Source organism: Staurois parvus, unplaced genomic scaffold (genome assembly GCF_062004578.1).
Source record: "Staurois parvus isolate SC_StPar_1 unplaced genomic scaffold, SC_StPar_1.0 ptg000715l, whole genome shotgun sequence".
NCBI lineage: Eukaryota > Metazoa > Chordata > Amphibia > Anura > Ranidae > Staurois > Staurois parvus.
The window spans coordinates 370,366-387,910 of NW_028318511.1; the positions used below are offsets into that span (position 1 = coordinate 370,366).

The 17,545-nt window shown below is 42.8% G+C and overlaps 1 protein-coding gene across 2 annotated transcripts in view; it reads left to right on the forward strand.

Moving 5' to 3' along the window:
- Positions 1-17,545, forward strand: part of ANO9 (anoctamin 9) — a 93,325-nt gene that overhangs the window by 22,351 nt on the left and 53,429 nt on the right. For both annotated transcript variants that reach the window (XM_089653516.1, XM_089653515.1), the window contains exons 2-4: positions 3,588-3,644; positions 12,734-12,847; positions 13,858-13,994. In XM_089653516.1, coding sequence (XP_089509642.1) covers positions 3,588-3,644; positions 12,734-12,847; positions 13,858-13,994 — 308 coding nt within the window. The remainder of the gene's footprint in view (positions 1-3,587; positions 3,645-12,733; positions 12,848-13,857; positions 13,995-17,545) is intronic.

The window sequence follows — 17,545 nt, forward strand, 5'->3', positions numbered from 1 at the left end:
TACTACAGTTCCCAAGAGACAGTGGGGCAAGCAGGGGCAGTGGAGCTGCTTTTCTGAAACTGTCCAGCTGGGTTTTTCCTCTTGGCACCAAGGGAACTGCTGAAAGGCCAGACCAGAGGAGACACCTGAGGTGGTGCAGCACAAGCCGCACTGATTAAATTTTGTCACTTTTTTGTACTTTTTACCACAAGGAAGCATTCTGTGGAGGGGGGGCTCCCTTTCTACAGTGAGGGTTCACAGCCGCACCATAGGGACTGTTGAGAAGGCACTGCCCATTCTTCATACTGATGGCAGGGACTGAGTTACTGGAAGCAGGACGTTCATTATACCGCACTTGTATTGTACCTTTACTACATGCTGGTTTATTGAATCTGTTGTTACAGTGGAACTTCACTCTTTCTCAATCAAAATTGACTGTTTTTAATGCTTTTGTTACTAACATTAGTAAATGGGAAAGTATATCCTATTTTATTTTATTTTTATCCGTTTTTACATTTTCGTTACGTACTGGTTTCCTGGCCTAGGCAAATGATGTCCTACATCCCAGGAGTTTCTTCCGCTAAACACACACTCCTGCCTGCATGCCTAAGCTATGGGCAGATGGATTCCAGGCAGTAAATGCTACATGAGTCCATCGGCCCTTAATCAAGATGGCCATGGCCATAAATGCTAGGGGGGGGTTTTTCAAAGTGATTCTTGGCAAATTAAAGGTAGCCAGCAGAAAAACCTTGTAGAGGACTGTAAAACCATCCTGCAAGTCCCCTTTTATTCATTCTTTCTTTTCTATGGACGGTGTACATCTAGTCTTTCTAGGCCTAGCATAGTCAACATTAATGCACTTTGGCAGTATAGTTCTTGTGTTCGATAAATCAAGCTTTATTACTACTGCCTACTACTCCACTACAGGTAATCTTGCTGCTGTATATGCTGATCTGGACACCAAGGGGTTTATTTCCAAAACTAGAGAGTGCAAAATATGGCCAACTTCTGCATAGAAACCAATCGGCTTCTAACCTCAGCTTGTTCAATTTAACCATTGACAAAACCTGGAAGCTGATTTCTTTCTATGTAGAAGGGAGCCTGATTCTGCACTCTTCAGCTTTAGTAAATACCCCCCCCCCCCCCAAAGTGTCATCTTAAGACTTGTCTTTATCACTAATCGCCCTGTACGCTAAATTGGTAATGAATAAGCGCTGTCTTTAACGTGAAACGCATTTTACCTGCCAGTCCCCCACTGTATTTCCACTGTCTATACTGGTTTTATCTTGGTTCAGTGGATTGTTTGGAGTGCAGCCGATCGGATGTCCTTTGTTCTCATCTATGAACCACACAAGCTGGGCTAGCACCTACAGGAGGAGTTGTGCTTGGAGATTAGGAGGCTCTCTACCTTGAGCAGCAGTAAACATATATGTGTTATTACTATTGTTAACCCATTTCTATGTGTAACAAGAAAATCAGTAAAACAGATCGTTTGCAGCCAGAAAAAATTGACTCCCTACCTCCAGCAACAATAGGTCCACCAGCAACAATATACCCCCACCAACATTAGATCTCTCAGCAGCCAGCATCAATAGACCCTCTAGCATACCCCACCACCCCTTGTCATTACATATATTCAGTGCTAGAGGTTCCGGAACTGTGTTACCCCACGTGAAAAAACTGTGACTATTACTCTGTACTAAGCATTACTTTCAGTGATGTTCTGTGATATTGCATGCTTTGTACACTCAACCTAAGGGTCTTTAGGAGGTTGGGGCAGAGAACCCATGCTATCCACCGGCTTCTGTGGGGGTAGTGGTATAAGTGTGCCTAGGAACACCCACTCCTCCAGACTGACAGTTTTGTCCATGAAAACATTTTTGATATTTTCATAAATCCTCTGAAGATCCAGCCCACTGCCTGCATCCATGATGAGGTCTCCTGAGAAGAGTAAAGAGGAAGAGTACGAGTACAGTAGGAAGAAGCTATGGACCGCTCTCCCACCAGCCATGATCTGTCTGTATTGTGTAGAGACATTATCACAGTGTCTAAAATGTAACAAAAACCGGTTTTATTTGAACATCTCATTAGCATGTTGATGGTGGGAAGGGAGGACCCAGGGATGGTGAAATATAAGCAGATTAAACTTCAGCTTTAAAGAGGGGAGTAAACCCTTCCTCTTGTGTAAATTCTTGAACAGAGACCATGGAATAGACTGCCATCCACAGGTGCTGCAGAACAAAGTCTAGGGAGTTCCTCTTTATAATGGCTTATACAAGGACCTAGGGGTTTGAGTGGCAAGATGCAATAATTCAGAATGTAGGCATGTAGAAAAATCATCAGAACTTTTTTTTTTTTTTTTTTTTTCTTTTTGCCATCATAGTCAACTAATTTTAGTTTTGGAAGACCATGACATTTCATCCAGACCTGCTATTTCAATAAATTCCCAGATATATTAAACAGATTTCATTACAATATGTAGCTAAAATTTTGCATTTGTTCAAGAGAAAATATTTCATCCTGCTTCAATTGTTCCGGCACTACAGTTGAGAATGTTGTCAGTTTTACCCCATTAACCATTGCAAAATTGTACATTTCAGAAATCAACCTTTTCCAATGAAATTCTACTAGTGTATGTCCATCTGAACACTTGAAGGCTGTAGAAATTGCTCTCAGGTCTATGGGGGTTTCTGTCATGGTGTGTTCAGTGAGATCCATGATCTAAGCAACCTTCTGCCTGCAAGAAAATCTGCAAAGATATCCAGAATGGCTAATAAACTGCTATATTTTTAAAGCTTCTCCCCATACTAGTGTTTATCTGTACCAACCGAGGGCCACTTTCACATATCTTCACTCAATCTTCTCCTTGCTAACCCTGTGCCACCAGTCGTTCAGGGGACTGGCTTTCAAATGCAGTGCTGTCAGATTCAGACAACCTGCTCAATTACACAAGATATTTTAAGAGGACAAGCGTCTAAGGTGTGGTGGTCACGGGGTCCAATGGGTACAGTCCTAAAGAGCTGATTAGAGACCTCTGGTGTGACTCGGATTGTCCAGCTAGAGAAAAGAGGGAGGCAGGTGAGCCCTCAAAGTGTGGTAAGTTATGATAATAGGATGCTTAAAAGAAGGTATATGACTAGAAAAGTGGTTCCACTGTGGGAAGGAAAGGGATCTAAAATGACTTGCAGTAGGAAGGGGGGACACAACTTTACAAGTAATCAGGTGATGAAAACCTTTCTCCAAACAGGGTTGAGGTGGTGTTCCTCTGTACCACAGGTGTTCCCATTCTAGGTCCTCTGTGGGATTTTCAGGTGGAGGTAGGGAAATGGTGCAAAGGGAATTTATGAAAAAGACCCGTTGGCTGTCTGATGTGTAGACACCCGGCATTAGGTGTCCAAGAATAGACAGGATTCATCTGTTTTATACAAAGGTAAAGTTTCTTTATTTTAGCAAAATGTTTTGTGGCTTCTTCAGTTCAAAGTGATAACAATTTTCTCTCTCTATCTATCTATCTATCTATCTATCTATCTATCTATCTATCTATCTATCTATCTATCTATCTATCTATATGTGTGTTTTAATATGTTGCCTCTTTTTTTTTTTTTCAGGAACCTGGGACACCCTGGCAAGAGAACTTGCTGCTTCTGGATCCCTTAGCCTGTACTGTGAGTACATCACTGTCGCATTTGATAGCATTAGTTCTAATGGCACGCCGCCTGCACTGGAAAACGCAACTGTACTGGGAACCGAGGTTCCCGTGCGGGCTGCGTTTCAAAAGAAGTGCAGGGACTTCTTCCCTGCGTGGCACGGGAGTCCATTCAAATGAAAAAAAACACGTCCCGCACGGCCGCATATATGTGAACCGGGGGTGACTGTCCACATGTACTGAAAGTGATGGAATGAGAATCTGAAACCTGCATTCTTCTTCCCCTTTTCCTTATTTTTATTTATTAATTCTGGGTAGTCCAGTGCTACCCAAGCAAGTAATTTCAGAAACTCCTGACTTCTCTTTATGATCATGTGTTTGTAGCAATAAACATTATCCCATGCTGTACTCTTGATCCCAGACAATGTAGTAAATTAGGGAAGTGCAGAGTCCTTTCCTAGATTAGGCTGGTAATCAAGAGGGATCCTGGATAATTAATGGTTTTTAAAGCCAATCTTCAGACAGAAGAAGAAGAAGAAAAAAAAAACTCTTGCAGGTATTTTTTTCATTTAAAGACTTGGTATCCGCATATTACAATCCCCTGTATAGCAGAGCTGAGACTGGGAAAGGGAGAAACCTCATAAAAAGCTAATCCGATATGTTTTGGTGCTCATATGTCAACATTGAACATGTTGTTTTGGAGGAGTGAGTAGAGAAATTGGCTCATTAGCCTGCTGCTTCTCCTTCCACTGTCCAGACAAAGGCTGGGGTGGGGAGGGGACCTAGTTGTATTGTGTAACTGAAATACTGCTTGAGGTGATTGTAGCCGTATTCGTGCACTTGTGACAGAAACAATTGAGTACTGACGTGATACTTTTTTTTTATTTGCACTAACATACAATTTTGAGGACAAGCTTTCGGGGGTATGTCCCCTTCTTCAAGGTCAGGGAGGTACTGCCTGGACCTTGAAGAAGGGGACATAACCTGAAAGCTTGTCTTCAAAATTGTATGTTAGTGCAAACAAAAAAAGTATCAATTGTTTCTGTAACTGAAATAGAAACCAGTCAGGTCTCCAGACTGGCTGTGCAAATTTCAGGAATGAGTAGACAGAAATACAATGCTTTTGGCAGGTAAGGGCACCAGTCAGGTTTGCTATAATATGTGTAAATTGTACCTGTGTTGAAAAATGCTAACGTTCTTTAATATGAATAGCCGGTGGCTCCAGGTTCCTGATGACCACATCTGATCAATTACATAGCACCTCTGCACCCCTGAGACTTGCAGTGCAAGTATCATTTTGCTTCAGATTGCTGACTTTGGCCTCCCTTCTCCCATCCTTTGCACCTTTCTGTTGTCCCATTTGATGGGCAGCTTGCTCAACCAATAGTAAAACATGCAGGGTTGGAGGGCGTAGAGTTAGTAAACATGCTATGCTTCCTATGCAAGGATCAGTTGCAGCAAGCATCTTGAAGTGCTTGCTATTCATTTAATGAAAAAAAATGTACATTTTTACCTTGTTTGTTTTCTTTGAGATGAGTTGGGATGTTCATAAAGGAGAAAAAAAAGTTGCTTCAGTTGTTATACTATGACACTCGTGCAGATTCAATTTAGCATAAACATGGAAAAGAAGTTCACACTGTGCCTCTGCATGGCTCCTAACTGGCCATCATTTGTAGAGACGGAACGCCTTTGTGAAAGGACCCTTGTGCCGGCCATAGACAGGTCGAAAATCGACCGATTTTTCTTCCGAAAAAAAAAAAAAAGGAGCCAATTTTCTCACTGTTAATTCATGTTGGAAAATTTGCGGCGATTTTGCCGATCAGCTGATTTTCCTGGCAATGATGGGCAAATCATCCGATTGTTTTACCGATTAAAAAATCCGCATTTTTTTTTTTCCCCAAAAACCCGTCTATGGCCTGCATTAGACTCCATGCACACTAGTGTGGTTTTTTGTTTTGTTTTGTTTTGTTTTTTTAGCTAAAAAAACTCTGGTAATAGCGTTTTTTAGGAGCGTTTGGTATTAATGTTTTTACAATACATGTAGAAAGGCTAGAAAAAAGCTGTTAGTAGCGATCAATGTGTTTGTGGGTGTGGATGTGTTTTTTATTTGTGGTGTGTGGGGTTTTTTTTTTTTTTTTTTTTTATCTGCTGGAAAAATGCTCCAAAAAACTCCTACAAAAACTTTTTTTTTTTTTTTTTTTTGCTGCTGCTAGATGCTGAAGCTCAAAAAGCCGCTCATAGCCTAAGTAGTGTGCATGATCACATAGGATAACACTATTTAGCTTCTAGGAGCAGAAAAAAATGCTAATGGCTTCTAGGAGCTTAAGAAAACGCTAGTGTGCATGGAGCCTAAGGGTCCTTTCACACAGACTGTCCATTTTTTTTTTTTTTTTTTTTTTTTTTTTTTCCCCCCCATCAGTTCAGTCACGTTTTTTCCAAGAAAAATCAGATCAGTTTACATCTGTTTTTTCTTTTTCATCCATGTTTTTACATCCTTTACCAATGCAAAAATGGAGAGTATGTCTGTGGATTTTTTTTTTTTTTTTTTCCCGATAAAAAAATGAGTTTTTCTTCTGCTCCAAATAAGGATGTCAACAGATGATTATCCGCTAGTCCGTAGAAATACACAGATGTCCATTTTTTTTCATCCATAAACGGACAGATGAAAAATAGACATACTGAAACTCCCATGTGAAAGAGCCCTTAATCTTTTGGAACCAAATCCCTCTATACACCATTCCTCCTCAGTTGTACCTCCTTTTGACCCGATGACGTCTAGACCTTTGTAACAGGTAGCGGAATCGACTGAACAAACAGAATGAACTATAACTTAACCGTGCAGAGTAGGAATAACAATGCAAACAGGGTCAAATTGGCAAGAGTATGCATACAGTATAGAACAAGGGTTTCCAAACTTTCTAAGCAAAGGGACAGTTTACTGTCCTTCAGACTTTAGGGGGGCCAGACGGTAGCCAGTGGGAGTAGAAAATGCCCCGGCATCAGTGCCCCATCATTGGTTTTACAGGGAGGAGTAGTGCCCCATTGTTTCAGTGAGAAGTATAATGCCCCATTGATGGTGTCAGTAGGGGGAATGGTGCTCCATCATTGGAGACAGTTGGTGGAATAGTGCCCAAAGGGCCACATCCGGCCCCCGAGCCGCAGTTTGGAGACCACTGGTATAGAACAATGTTAAACTAATTATGAAGTTGTATAAACAGAAGCTCTTAAACGATTAGTTCACCTTTTGTAACATATTACACCCATATTTTGTGTGTGTATTCTGTTGATTGCAGGCCCAATGCTTTGCATTTATTTATTTTTTTTAAAAGCCTGCACTTTTTTTCCCTGCAAAAAGTGCATTTATTTTTTTACAAAGGTAAACTTATCCTATTTAAGGGCAAAGTTCTCCACAAAAATACAAGGTAGAAGAAAAGCACACACTCTATATAAGGCTGTTTAGCCACAGATACTAGAGAACAGCCACTGAGTACATCCAACCACTATTTGCACTTAGCCTCTGCCACAAGCTTCTTTCACAGTCCTGGGTAGGTCTGGTCTGGATACACAGGAGAACAGCTGGAGGTATCTCTGGCACCACATTTGAGCGGCGGGAGAAGTCTCAGGGTTGCAACCACAAGCAAGCTCTGGTAGCAGTTGGAGCAGTGCTCTCTACAGTGGCTACAGCTTCTGCAGTATAAACTGCATGTTTTTTGGCTCTAGCTCAATTGTCTACATGCTGGAGCCTACAATGAAGGACCATGCACCTGACTGCAGATCACATGCCCAGCCATTCCTTATTTTGGACCCAGTGATGTTATCGCTGGGTCTCTGTACTTCTCTATGCAATGCAGACAGATCATGTTGGTGGGAAGGGCTGACAAGGTGCTGGAGTCCTCCGCTGACAAGCTTTCAGGAGTCCTCCGCTCTGATGCAAGCTGTGGTCTGGCTCTTGGAGGCCTTGCACATTGCAAAATGCTCTGTGTGCAGTGAAATCCATATAAGCTCTTTTGTGTTTTTTTTTGTTTTTTATAGTACAGGAGGGAAGCCTGTACAGCTGATGATGGGGCTCGGAGTCACCAATATTTGCTAAAAATAATCAGTTTTGGCAGGGCAATGCCTTTTGCTTTACAAGGTGCAGCCATACATTATTCTTTCTTTTGGAAATGACACCCCTTAAAGGTAGCTAGGGATCCCAAAGTGGCTTGGTGGACTGATATCTCCTCATCTCATCCACCTCAGAGCTGAATCTCTGAAATTTTGTAATATTTTTTTTTTTTTGTGGCATGAAAAGTTTTGGACCAGTCAATTTTGAAAGGTTGAGAGCATTTATTTAACATAGGTTTTCACAATCGGCGTTCCATGGAATCTTTAGGGGTCCTCCCAGATGTTGCTAGGGGTTCCTTGAGCAAGGCGCAATCTCTACTTCTCAGATAAGTTCCCACTGACACCACTGATCTTTTTAACTATCATTAAGGGGGTAATTCTTCCCAATGACCACAAGTGTAAGGAGCATTCTTTCCACTGACCATCACACTAATGTATCATGAATTGTAGATACAGTCCTTTTTAGCAGGGGTTCCCTGATTCCTGGAAAGAGGATTCTTCTCTGTTTGAAAAGATTTAGAAAGGCTGATTTAAACCCATGGATAGAGGGATTATGGTACAGGATAGCCTAAAAACAAACTACATGCAGGCTCTGAATCCTACTTTGGTCATACAGAAAAGGACCTTTTTAAGCCAGACTGGCACCCTGCAACTTTCAGACAGTATAGCAGCGGAAGTGCACAATTGCTTTAGGATGAACCACCAAATGTGCTGTGATGTCCAATCATGCACCTAGCTCTTTCTGACACTCTTCCTGAAGTCAAAGTTCACACCTGTTTGTAAGGATAGTTAGTTTGCCTTTTTAATGGTGGGGTTCTGTTCTGTCTCCAGCCAATGCAGTTTGGCTTTTCTTTTTCCCCTTGTTGGGTTTAAATACTGAGGGTGGGGCTGTTAGCCTGGCGGTGTATGAGAATAGCAGAACTATGGAGAGCTCCAACAGGTGGTGGTAAGCTACTCGTGTCTTCCTGAAGAGGGCCCCAGATCTGAGACTAATCCAGTCATTGAGGAGAGTAGTGCTGTAAGTGCAGCCTATGGTTAAGGATGTAGACTTGGATCATGGTGGCCATGTACACTGCTAAAAAAAACAAAAAACAAATTAAAGGAACACTTTTTAATTAGAGTATAGCATCAAGTCAGTTATCCTGGGATAAGTCCTGGGATATTGATCTGATCAGTTAAGTAGCAGAGGGGGTTGTTAATCAGTTTCAGCTGCTTTGGTGTTAATGAAATTAACAGGTGCACTACAGATGAAACTCGAAAACGTAGAATATCGTGCAAAAGTTCATTTATTTCCGTAACGCAACTTAAAAGGCGAAACTAATATGAGACTCATTACATGCAAAGCAAGATAGTTCAAGCTGTGATTTGTCATAATTGTGGTGATTATGGCTTACAGCTCATGAAAACCCCAAATCCACAATCTCAGAAAATTAGAATATTACATGCAATCAATAAAACAAGGATTGTACATAGAACAATATCGGACCTCTAAAAAGTATAAGCATGCATATGTACTCAGTACTTGGTTTGGGCCCCTTTTGCAGCAATTACTGCCTCAATGCGGCGTGGCATGGACGCTATCAGCCTGTGGCACTGCTGAGGTGTTATGGAAGACTAGGATGCTTCAATAGCGGCCTTCAGCTCTTTTGCATTGTTCGGTCTCATGTCTCTCATCTTTCTCTTGGCAATGCCCCATAGATTCTCTATGGGGTTCAGGTCAGGCGAGTTTGCTGGCCAATCAAGCACAGTAATCCCATGGTCATTGAACCAGGTTTTGGTGCTTTTGGCAGTGTGGCAGGTGCCAAGTCCTGCTGGAAAATGAAGTCAGCATCCCCATAAAGCATGAAGTGCTCCAAAATCTCCTGGTAGACGGCTGCGTTGACCCTGGACTTAATGAAGCACAGTGGACCAACACCAGCAGATCACATGGCTCCCTAAATCAACACAGACTGTGGAAACTTCACACTGGACTTCAAGCATCTTGCAGTGTGTGCCTCTCCATTCTTCCTCCATACTCTGGGTCCTTGGTTTCTAAATGAAATGCAAAAGTTGCTCTCATCAGAAAAGAGTGCTTTGGACCACTGAGCAACAGACCAAGTCTGTTTTTCTTTAGCCCAGGTAAGACGCTTCTGACGTTGTTTGTTATTCAGGAGCAGCTTGACAAGAGGAATACAACATTTGAAGCCCATGTCCAGGATCCGTCTGTGTGTGGTGACTCTTCATGCACTGACTCCAGCATCAGTCCATGTGAAAGTCCCCAACACTTTTGAATGGCCTTTTTCCTGACAATCCTCTCCAGGCTGCGGTCATTCCTGCTGCTTATGCACCTTTTTCTTCCACACTTTTCCCTTCCACATAACTTTCTATTAATGTGCGTTGATACAGCACTTTGGGAACATACAACTTCTTTTGCAATTACCTTTTGAGGCTTTCCCTCCTTATGGAGGGTGTCAATGATGGTTTTCTGCACAGCTGTCAGGTCAGCAGTCTTTCCCATGATTGTGATTCCTACTGAACCAGACTGAGAGACCATTTAAAGGCTCAGGAACCCTTTGCAGGTGTTATGGCTTAATTAGCTGATTAGAGTGCAACACTCTGAGCCAAGAATATTGCACCTTTTCACAATATTCAAATTTTCTGAGATTGTGGATTTGGGGTTTTCATGAGCTGTAAGCCATAATCATCACAATTGTGACAAATCACGGCTTGAACTATCTTGCTTTGCATGTAATGAGTCTATCTCATATATTTTCACCTTTTTAAGTTGCATTACTGAAATAAATGAACTTTTGCATGATATTCTAATTTTTCGAGTTTCACTTGTAGATGGACAACAATAAGACAACTCCCCCCCCCCCCCCCCCCCAAAACAGGAATGGTTTTACAGGTGGAGGCCACTGACCTTTTTTTCCCTACTCATCTTATCTGACTGTTTTTCACTAGTTTTGCATTTGGCTAGGGTCAGTGTCACTACTGGTGAGGTGATACCTGGACCCTACAGAGGTTGCACAGGCAGTCCAACTCCTCCAGGATGGCACATCAATGTGTGCCATTGTCAGAAGGTTTGCTGTGTCTCCCAGTATCTCAAGAACATGGAGGAGATTCCAGGAGACAGGCAGTTACTATAGGACAGCTGGACAGGGCCGTTGATGGTCCTTAACCCATCAGCAGTATTGGTATCTGCTCTTTTGTGCAAGGAGGAACAGGATGAGCACTGCCCTACAAACTTATCTCCAGCAGGCCACTGGTTTGAATGTCTGACCAAACAATCAGAAACTGACTTCCTGAGGGCGGCCTGAGGGCCCGATGTCCTCTAGTGGGCCCTGTGCCCACTGTCCGGCACCACAGAGCTCGATTGACCTTTGCCATTGAACACCAGAATTGGCAGGTCAGCCACTGGTGCCCTGTGCTTTTCACAGATGAGAGCAGGTTCACCCTGAGCACATGTGACAGATGTGAAAGGGTCTGGAGAAGCCATGGAGAATGTTATGCTGCTTGTAACATCGTTTAGCATGACTGTTTTTGGTGGTGGGTCAGTGATGGTCTGGGGAGGCATATCCATGGAAGGAAGCACAGACCTCTACAGGCTAGACAATGGCACCCTGACTGCCATTAGGTATCGCAATGAAATCCTTGGACCACCTACGCTGGTCACATCAAAGCCGATTTTGAAATCGTGCGACTTACAGCGACACATCTGTCTATGCAAATTGCACCAAAAGTAGTGCATGCACTACTTTTAGAAATCGGTGTGGATTTGACCACATCGGAACTGCACCTACAGTTGCAAGAAAAAGTATGTGAACCCCTTGGGATTACGTGGAGTTTTGCATGAATTGGGCATAAAATGTGCTCTGAATGTCATCTAAGTCACAACAATAGAAGAACACAGTCTGCTGAACATAATACTACACAAACATTAGACGTTGCCATGGTTTAATTGCACATAACATGTAAACATTCACAGTACAGGGAGGAAAAAGTATGTGAGGCCCTAGCTTAATGACTTCTCCCAGAGCTAATTGGAGCCAGGAGTGAGCCAACCTTGACTCCAATCAGTGTGATGATATTGGATGTGTTGCTGACAGCTGTCCTGCCCTTAAAAAACACACACCTGTTTTGGGTTTACTGGTTTCAAGAAGCACTGTCTGATGTGAACCATGCCTTGCAGAAAAGAGCTCTCAGAAGATCTACGATCAAGAATTGTTGACTTGCATGAAGCTGGAAAGGGTTACAAAAGTATCTCCAAAAACCTTGATGTTCATGTGTCCACGGTAAGACAGACTGTCTAGAAATGGAGAAAGTTTAGCACTGTTGCTACTCTCCCTAGGCTTGGTCGTCCTGTAAAAATGACTGCAAGAGCACAGCGCAGAATGCTGCATGAGGTAAAGAAGAATCCCAGAGTGTCAGCTAAAGACCTACAGAAATCTCTGGCACATGCTAACATTTGCTAATAGCAATAAAGTTCCCAGTGCTTGGCCAGGGAGACGTATATATTCAAAACTCAAGCTTTTGGATCTTCTTTCAGTATTGCCAGAGACACTCCCCAACAGTAAGCAGAATTAAACCATAGCCTAAACCCAGAAGAAAGTCTATAGAAAGCAGAAGTAGCATTTCAGACCTAGGCTGACTACAGCCCAGCAGTGTGTAATTTAGAATAGGAACAATCCTGCTTAAGGTTCCTAGTTAAAGATAAATGTCATCTTTTGATTTATGTACAAGAGGATTATTATTTCTTGCAACTCTAACGTTAACCTACATATTTTGGGAGAATTCCTTTTTAAAATTGGTATCTACTTGTAGAACATCAGTGTCCATGTACCCCCTATTTCGGCAGCCAGATTCAGTTGGGTGGGTTATGCCCCTTTTTTTGTGTGTGTGTGTGCTTTTGTTGTTTTCATAATAAATGTCTGTGTGTATATATAATATACACTTCCTATAGGTCTTAATAGAGCATATATTTCGTAACTATCATAATAGCTGCATGTTTGCATATCTCCCCAGGAACTGAAATGGGACTTTGTACTGGTATGTGATCAGAAGTCTATTGATAGTGAGGAGGAGGAGAAGAGGCGAAAGTACATGTCCAAACTGGAACTGAGGCGCTTTAAGATAAAGGTTAGAATTTAATTTTTTTTTTTTTAAACACAGCATAGGAAAGAGAACCATTGATTTGTTTAAACTCTTGGTTTGCTTAAAGCTAAACTCTAGGAACTGGACAAAATGTACTCTAGCAGAGCTGTCCCACCCCACTGCAAGGGTTAACCTGTCATACTTTCCTGCTCTGTGCAATGATTTTGCACAGAGCAGCCACAATCTTCTCGGATCCCATGCCGACACTCCTGGCTCCACCCCCTTTACCAGTGTCTCCAATAGCAAGCTGCTTGCAATGGGGGCACTGGTGTGTAGAGCTATGGCTTGCTGCTCCCCCCCTTATTGGCTCACTGACTGTGATTGACAGCAGTGGGAGCCAACAGGTTCTGCTGCTGTGTCTCAGCCACTGAGCAGAGAGAGGGAGAGAGACCCGGGACAGTCGGAGCTCTCATGTACATAGCTGGATCAAGAGGGGGCTCAGGTGACTATGGGGGGGGGGGGGGGGGAATCAGCACTATGCATGAAGGGAAAAAACTTTCAGCCTTTACAACCACTTTAACTCTGTATTGTATATGGGGAGGTGAGAGTACGAGGACGACACAATGCCCCTTAGTGAGGATGCTGCAATGGACTGGTCACACAAGTGGAGGAACCTTGCTGAAGCTGGAAATAACGCAAGTACTACCCCTCATTTCTGCGCCCCTAGGCTAAACAAGCATGCTTGCAATGATACATTTTGTCTAAGTCCCGGAGTTCAGCTTTAAAGGGGAACTCAACCTAAGCATGCAATGTGCAGTAAAAAGAAGCAGTGTAGCAGACCTCCTTATTACACCCTGCTGTGGACTGCTGGCCCATAACTCTTAAGAACATCTGACGTTTGGCATACTTTCCTAATGTCTTTTGTTTTTGGTCCTCAACTCAAAGCACTGAAGCCAGAGAGCACAACGACCAGGCAATTTGCATTTTCTGAAGGATATTATAGCTTTGTATTTTCTCAAAGGTTTAGTTTTATGAAAAATGTTTTGTCTTTTCAGAAATCTAGAGATGGAAATAAGGTTTTTTATGGTATCAGGGCACCTCCAGACATCTTTAGGAAATACGTCCGCTTACTGAAGAACCCAGATCAAGGCACCCAGAATTTGAATAATGAACATGTCTCTGAAACAAGCAGGTAAGCAGAATGTGTTCTACTGTAAAACCAGTCCTTTTCCGTTTTTTCAGATTTCACTTTACTGATGTCAAATCCAGTTAATAACTTGAAATCTGTTTGTTTGCACAGTTAATTGAATGACAACTTTTATTATCTGCCCAGCATTTTCTGTGTTCATATAATAAAAAGTACTATAAATGCAGCATGTGGAACCCGCTAGCAACAGCTTTTTAAGCCAGTTTCTGAACCGAGGCAGTTACATTTTCAGTGGTGGTGAGCCCAAGACCCCAATGACCATCCCTCTGGTTCATTACTTCTTCAGGTTCCTCATTCAGTTTAGCCCTCTGGCCATGCCAGGATTTATCCATTTAGACTCCTACGAAATGCCTCTCTATTTCCAGTGGTTTCAGGCCTAGTTCAGTGGTTCCATTGAACATCCAACATGGGGAAATGGGGACCCAGGCTGCTGTGCACATGCACCCTGGTGAATTTTGACTATCCCCTCCTTTTTGGGCAGGTGCAGTCTGCTTTCTCCACTGTAGGTGGCACTTGTCTGGCACAGTACTGCAGCTGGAGGGGAAGTCGGCAGAAACCTAGATTCTCTATGGTTTAATGGGCCTCTGGGGCAGCATTCCCATTGGCTACACTGCATCCAGGTGATCCTTGGTAGCCATCTTGGGTCAGCAGAGCCTTTCTAGGTCCCTGCCCCCTTGTTTTGGCATGCATTTTCAGAGTGGAAGTGAAGGGAAAGAGCACCTGTCTGTCAGGGAAAGTGATTAGCGGCAGGGAGAGGTTCCGGCAGAGGAGGGACACCATTGGGACTACACCATTCAGGCTGCATTCTGCCCTCTGAGACAGATGCTGTTGCTGCATCAGAGCCTGCTGGATTCTAAAGTTGCACAGAACTGAGTGTTTCTTGGTGTAGCGCTCTCCCCTGGGCTGTCTGTAAAGTTGGGCCTTTCCTTTTAATCATTTAAAAAGTTTTTATCTACAAGCGGATTAAGATATTACTGCCTCCACACCACGCTGCACCTACTCACTCTTGACAGCAATTGGTAGGCTATGTCCCTTGCAGTGGGTGTGGAAGGAGGAATAGGCCCAATCATGGATCTGCCTTAGCACTGGTACATAACTTTTTATTGGCTCAAACATCCCCCTGGTTGAGTAGAAGACTGGAGAGTGCAACGTGCCTGTATTGGGTCCTGGCCCAGCTGATCGTGGATATAATAACACCATAGAGGATGACGCCTGCCAAGTGGTGATGGTGCTACCAGAGCAGGAGGGAGCTATATTAGAAAAAAATGTTGAGCATCTGGAGGGCCTGTTTTGGAGAAAAAGTACTGGTCCCGTAGCTGAGGTGGAGATTTTGTCCAGAAGCAACAGGAGGATGAGTCTCACTTGTTATGCTGTAGCAATCCAGAACCTCTGGTTGCACCTGGAAAAGAGGGATGTGTGCAGCTGTGCTGACATTACTACATCAGATGACATGCTGAGGTACCAGTACATAATGGGCATGAAAGCTGCTGAGAAAATTGGGACGCATCCAGCCATTTCCTTGCATGAGATTGTGGTGGACGTGGTTTCGTGAGAACAAGATGCAGAAGCAATGGTGGTCTTTACCAAAAGGTATGGACCTGTGTATTTGAAGGAGGAGGTCTTGGCACCTTCAGCCCTGTCCACTCTACAGACCGCACTGAGAAAGCTGGCTCAAGATGTGGCCTCTTTGAAGCAAGAGATGCCCTCGCTTAAACAGGACTCCTCAATTCCATAGGGATGAGAATCCGTTACAAAGGGACCCTTAAGAGGACCTGGTTTGCTGGCGGTGTGGCAGCTATGGACATCTATCTAAGAACTCTATGTGGCCTGAATTAAAAAATGCACCCAGGCCGTCATTAAACTAGTGGCTTCCAGGGCACTTGGACGAACCCTGGAGCTGGCAATTCGAAGTCCCAGCACAAAATTTTATCTATAGTCTTTTTCCAAAAATACCATAATGTGTTAAAATGTACATTAGAAGGAGCACACAGCTTGTCCAATTGTAGGGTGTTACAGGGAGTGCTGCATTACTCACAAAACTGACATGAACATATTCTGCCGTAATTTCATCCTTCTTCCCTGTCTAGGGGAAAGCGCATGTGCACTTTCATTATCCTACATCCTTCTCATGTTGTCTCATTCCCTCATTTGATAATACCCCCAGTACTGTATTTTATGCATACATGTAGCAAACACTTAAAACTCAAATCTTGATTTCACAAGCTAATGCCCTTCTCTTCCCCTTCCACTTATCCCACGTATTTTTCTTAAAAGATGACCTCCTCTGTGGCCAAATTCTTTTTCGTTGTGCTTTGCCAGTCAACCAGTTTCTGTCCTTATGCATGTACCATAAGAGATTGGCTTGTTATTGAACAGTAACAAGATGTTCTAGATCATGTACAAGATCTGGTCCATGCCCCATATGTGATCTGGGGGCAGTGCAGCGTTCAATATTAAGCAGCCCCAAATCACATATGGCACATGCACCACTGCAATGACTTGTTGTGCAATAACATGCGCTGATCTCCTATTTAGTGGTCAAAATGTAGTATTTTCTTAATACCTGAATGAGAGATGCCTTCATCCAGCCTGCACAAATGTGGGAGACGTTTTGTTCTTTGACTGTTTTACAATTAGACCCCTTTAAAGTGTATATCTAGGCCTAAACCCTTTTATTATAATCTGGAAGGATTAGAACCTGTGGTATGTTTATACTGGGGCTCACTCCAAGCAAGAAGTTGGGAAAAATATATAATGGCAACAAAGGGAAATAAAATTCCTATTCTATAAAAATAGGCTAGAATACCTGTTTATTTCAACTTAAACCAGCGCAAAACCCACAAAGCAGTATAAATAAATAACCCAACCCATTAATAAACCATTAATAAATGTCAGAAATCAAATACATTGTGACACATAAAAAATAATTATGAAAGTGATTTAAATAAAATCTAAAAAATCCAGTGACAAATTCAAAAAACAGTCCCGTGAAAAAACTGTATTTTCATTGGATTCTTCTGTGCCAATAATACCTCCACCAGTGCAAAACCAACATGAACCGCACTCACCAGATATTTGGTGAGTAAAGCGCCTTTCAGGGATATTCAGGGCTCCTGGACCCCCCTTCTTCTTTTTTTTTTTTTAATGTACTCCAAATATTGCCTCCTCTAAGACATAGAAACCTCCTCTGGTTATTCCTCTCACCGAATCCACCAAAAATCCGGAAGAAGAAGAAAAACCATAGCGTGATACCGTTATAAATTCCAATCTCAAAAGAATTTTAACCAGACCACTCACATTTTAGTAGATATTAACCAGCATTTTATTGAAGCAAACCGATCTTTCTTTCATATAAAAACGATTTTACAATTTCTGTATAGAGACCCCAGAGCCAGGTATACAGCAGGATAAGACCTCAGATACAGCCTCATTCACTAGGCAAAAATGGCCCCTTAGAACGCACCGCTCGGTGTGCTTTCCACTCACCGGAAATGACGTCAGACGCCGGGGCGGCCAGCCGGAAGTACGACAACGCG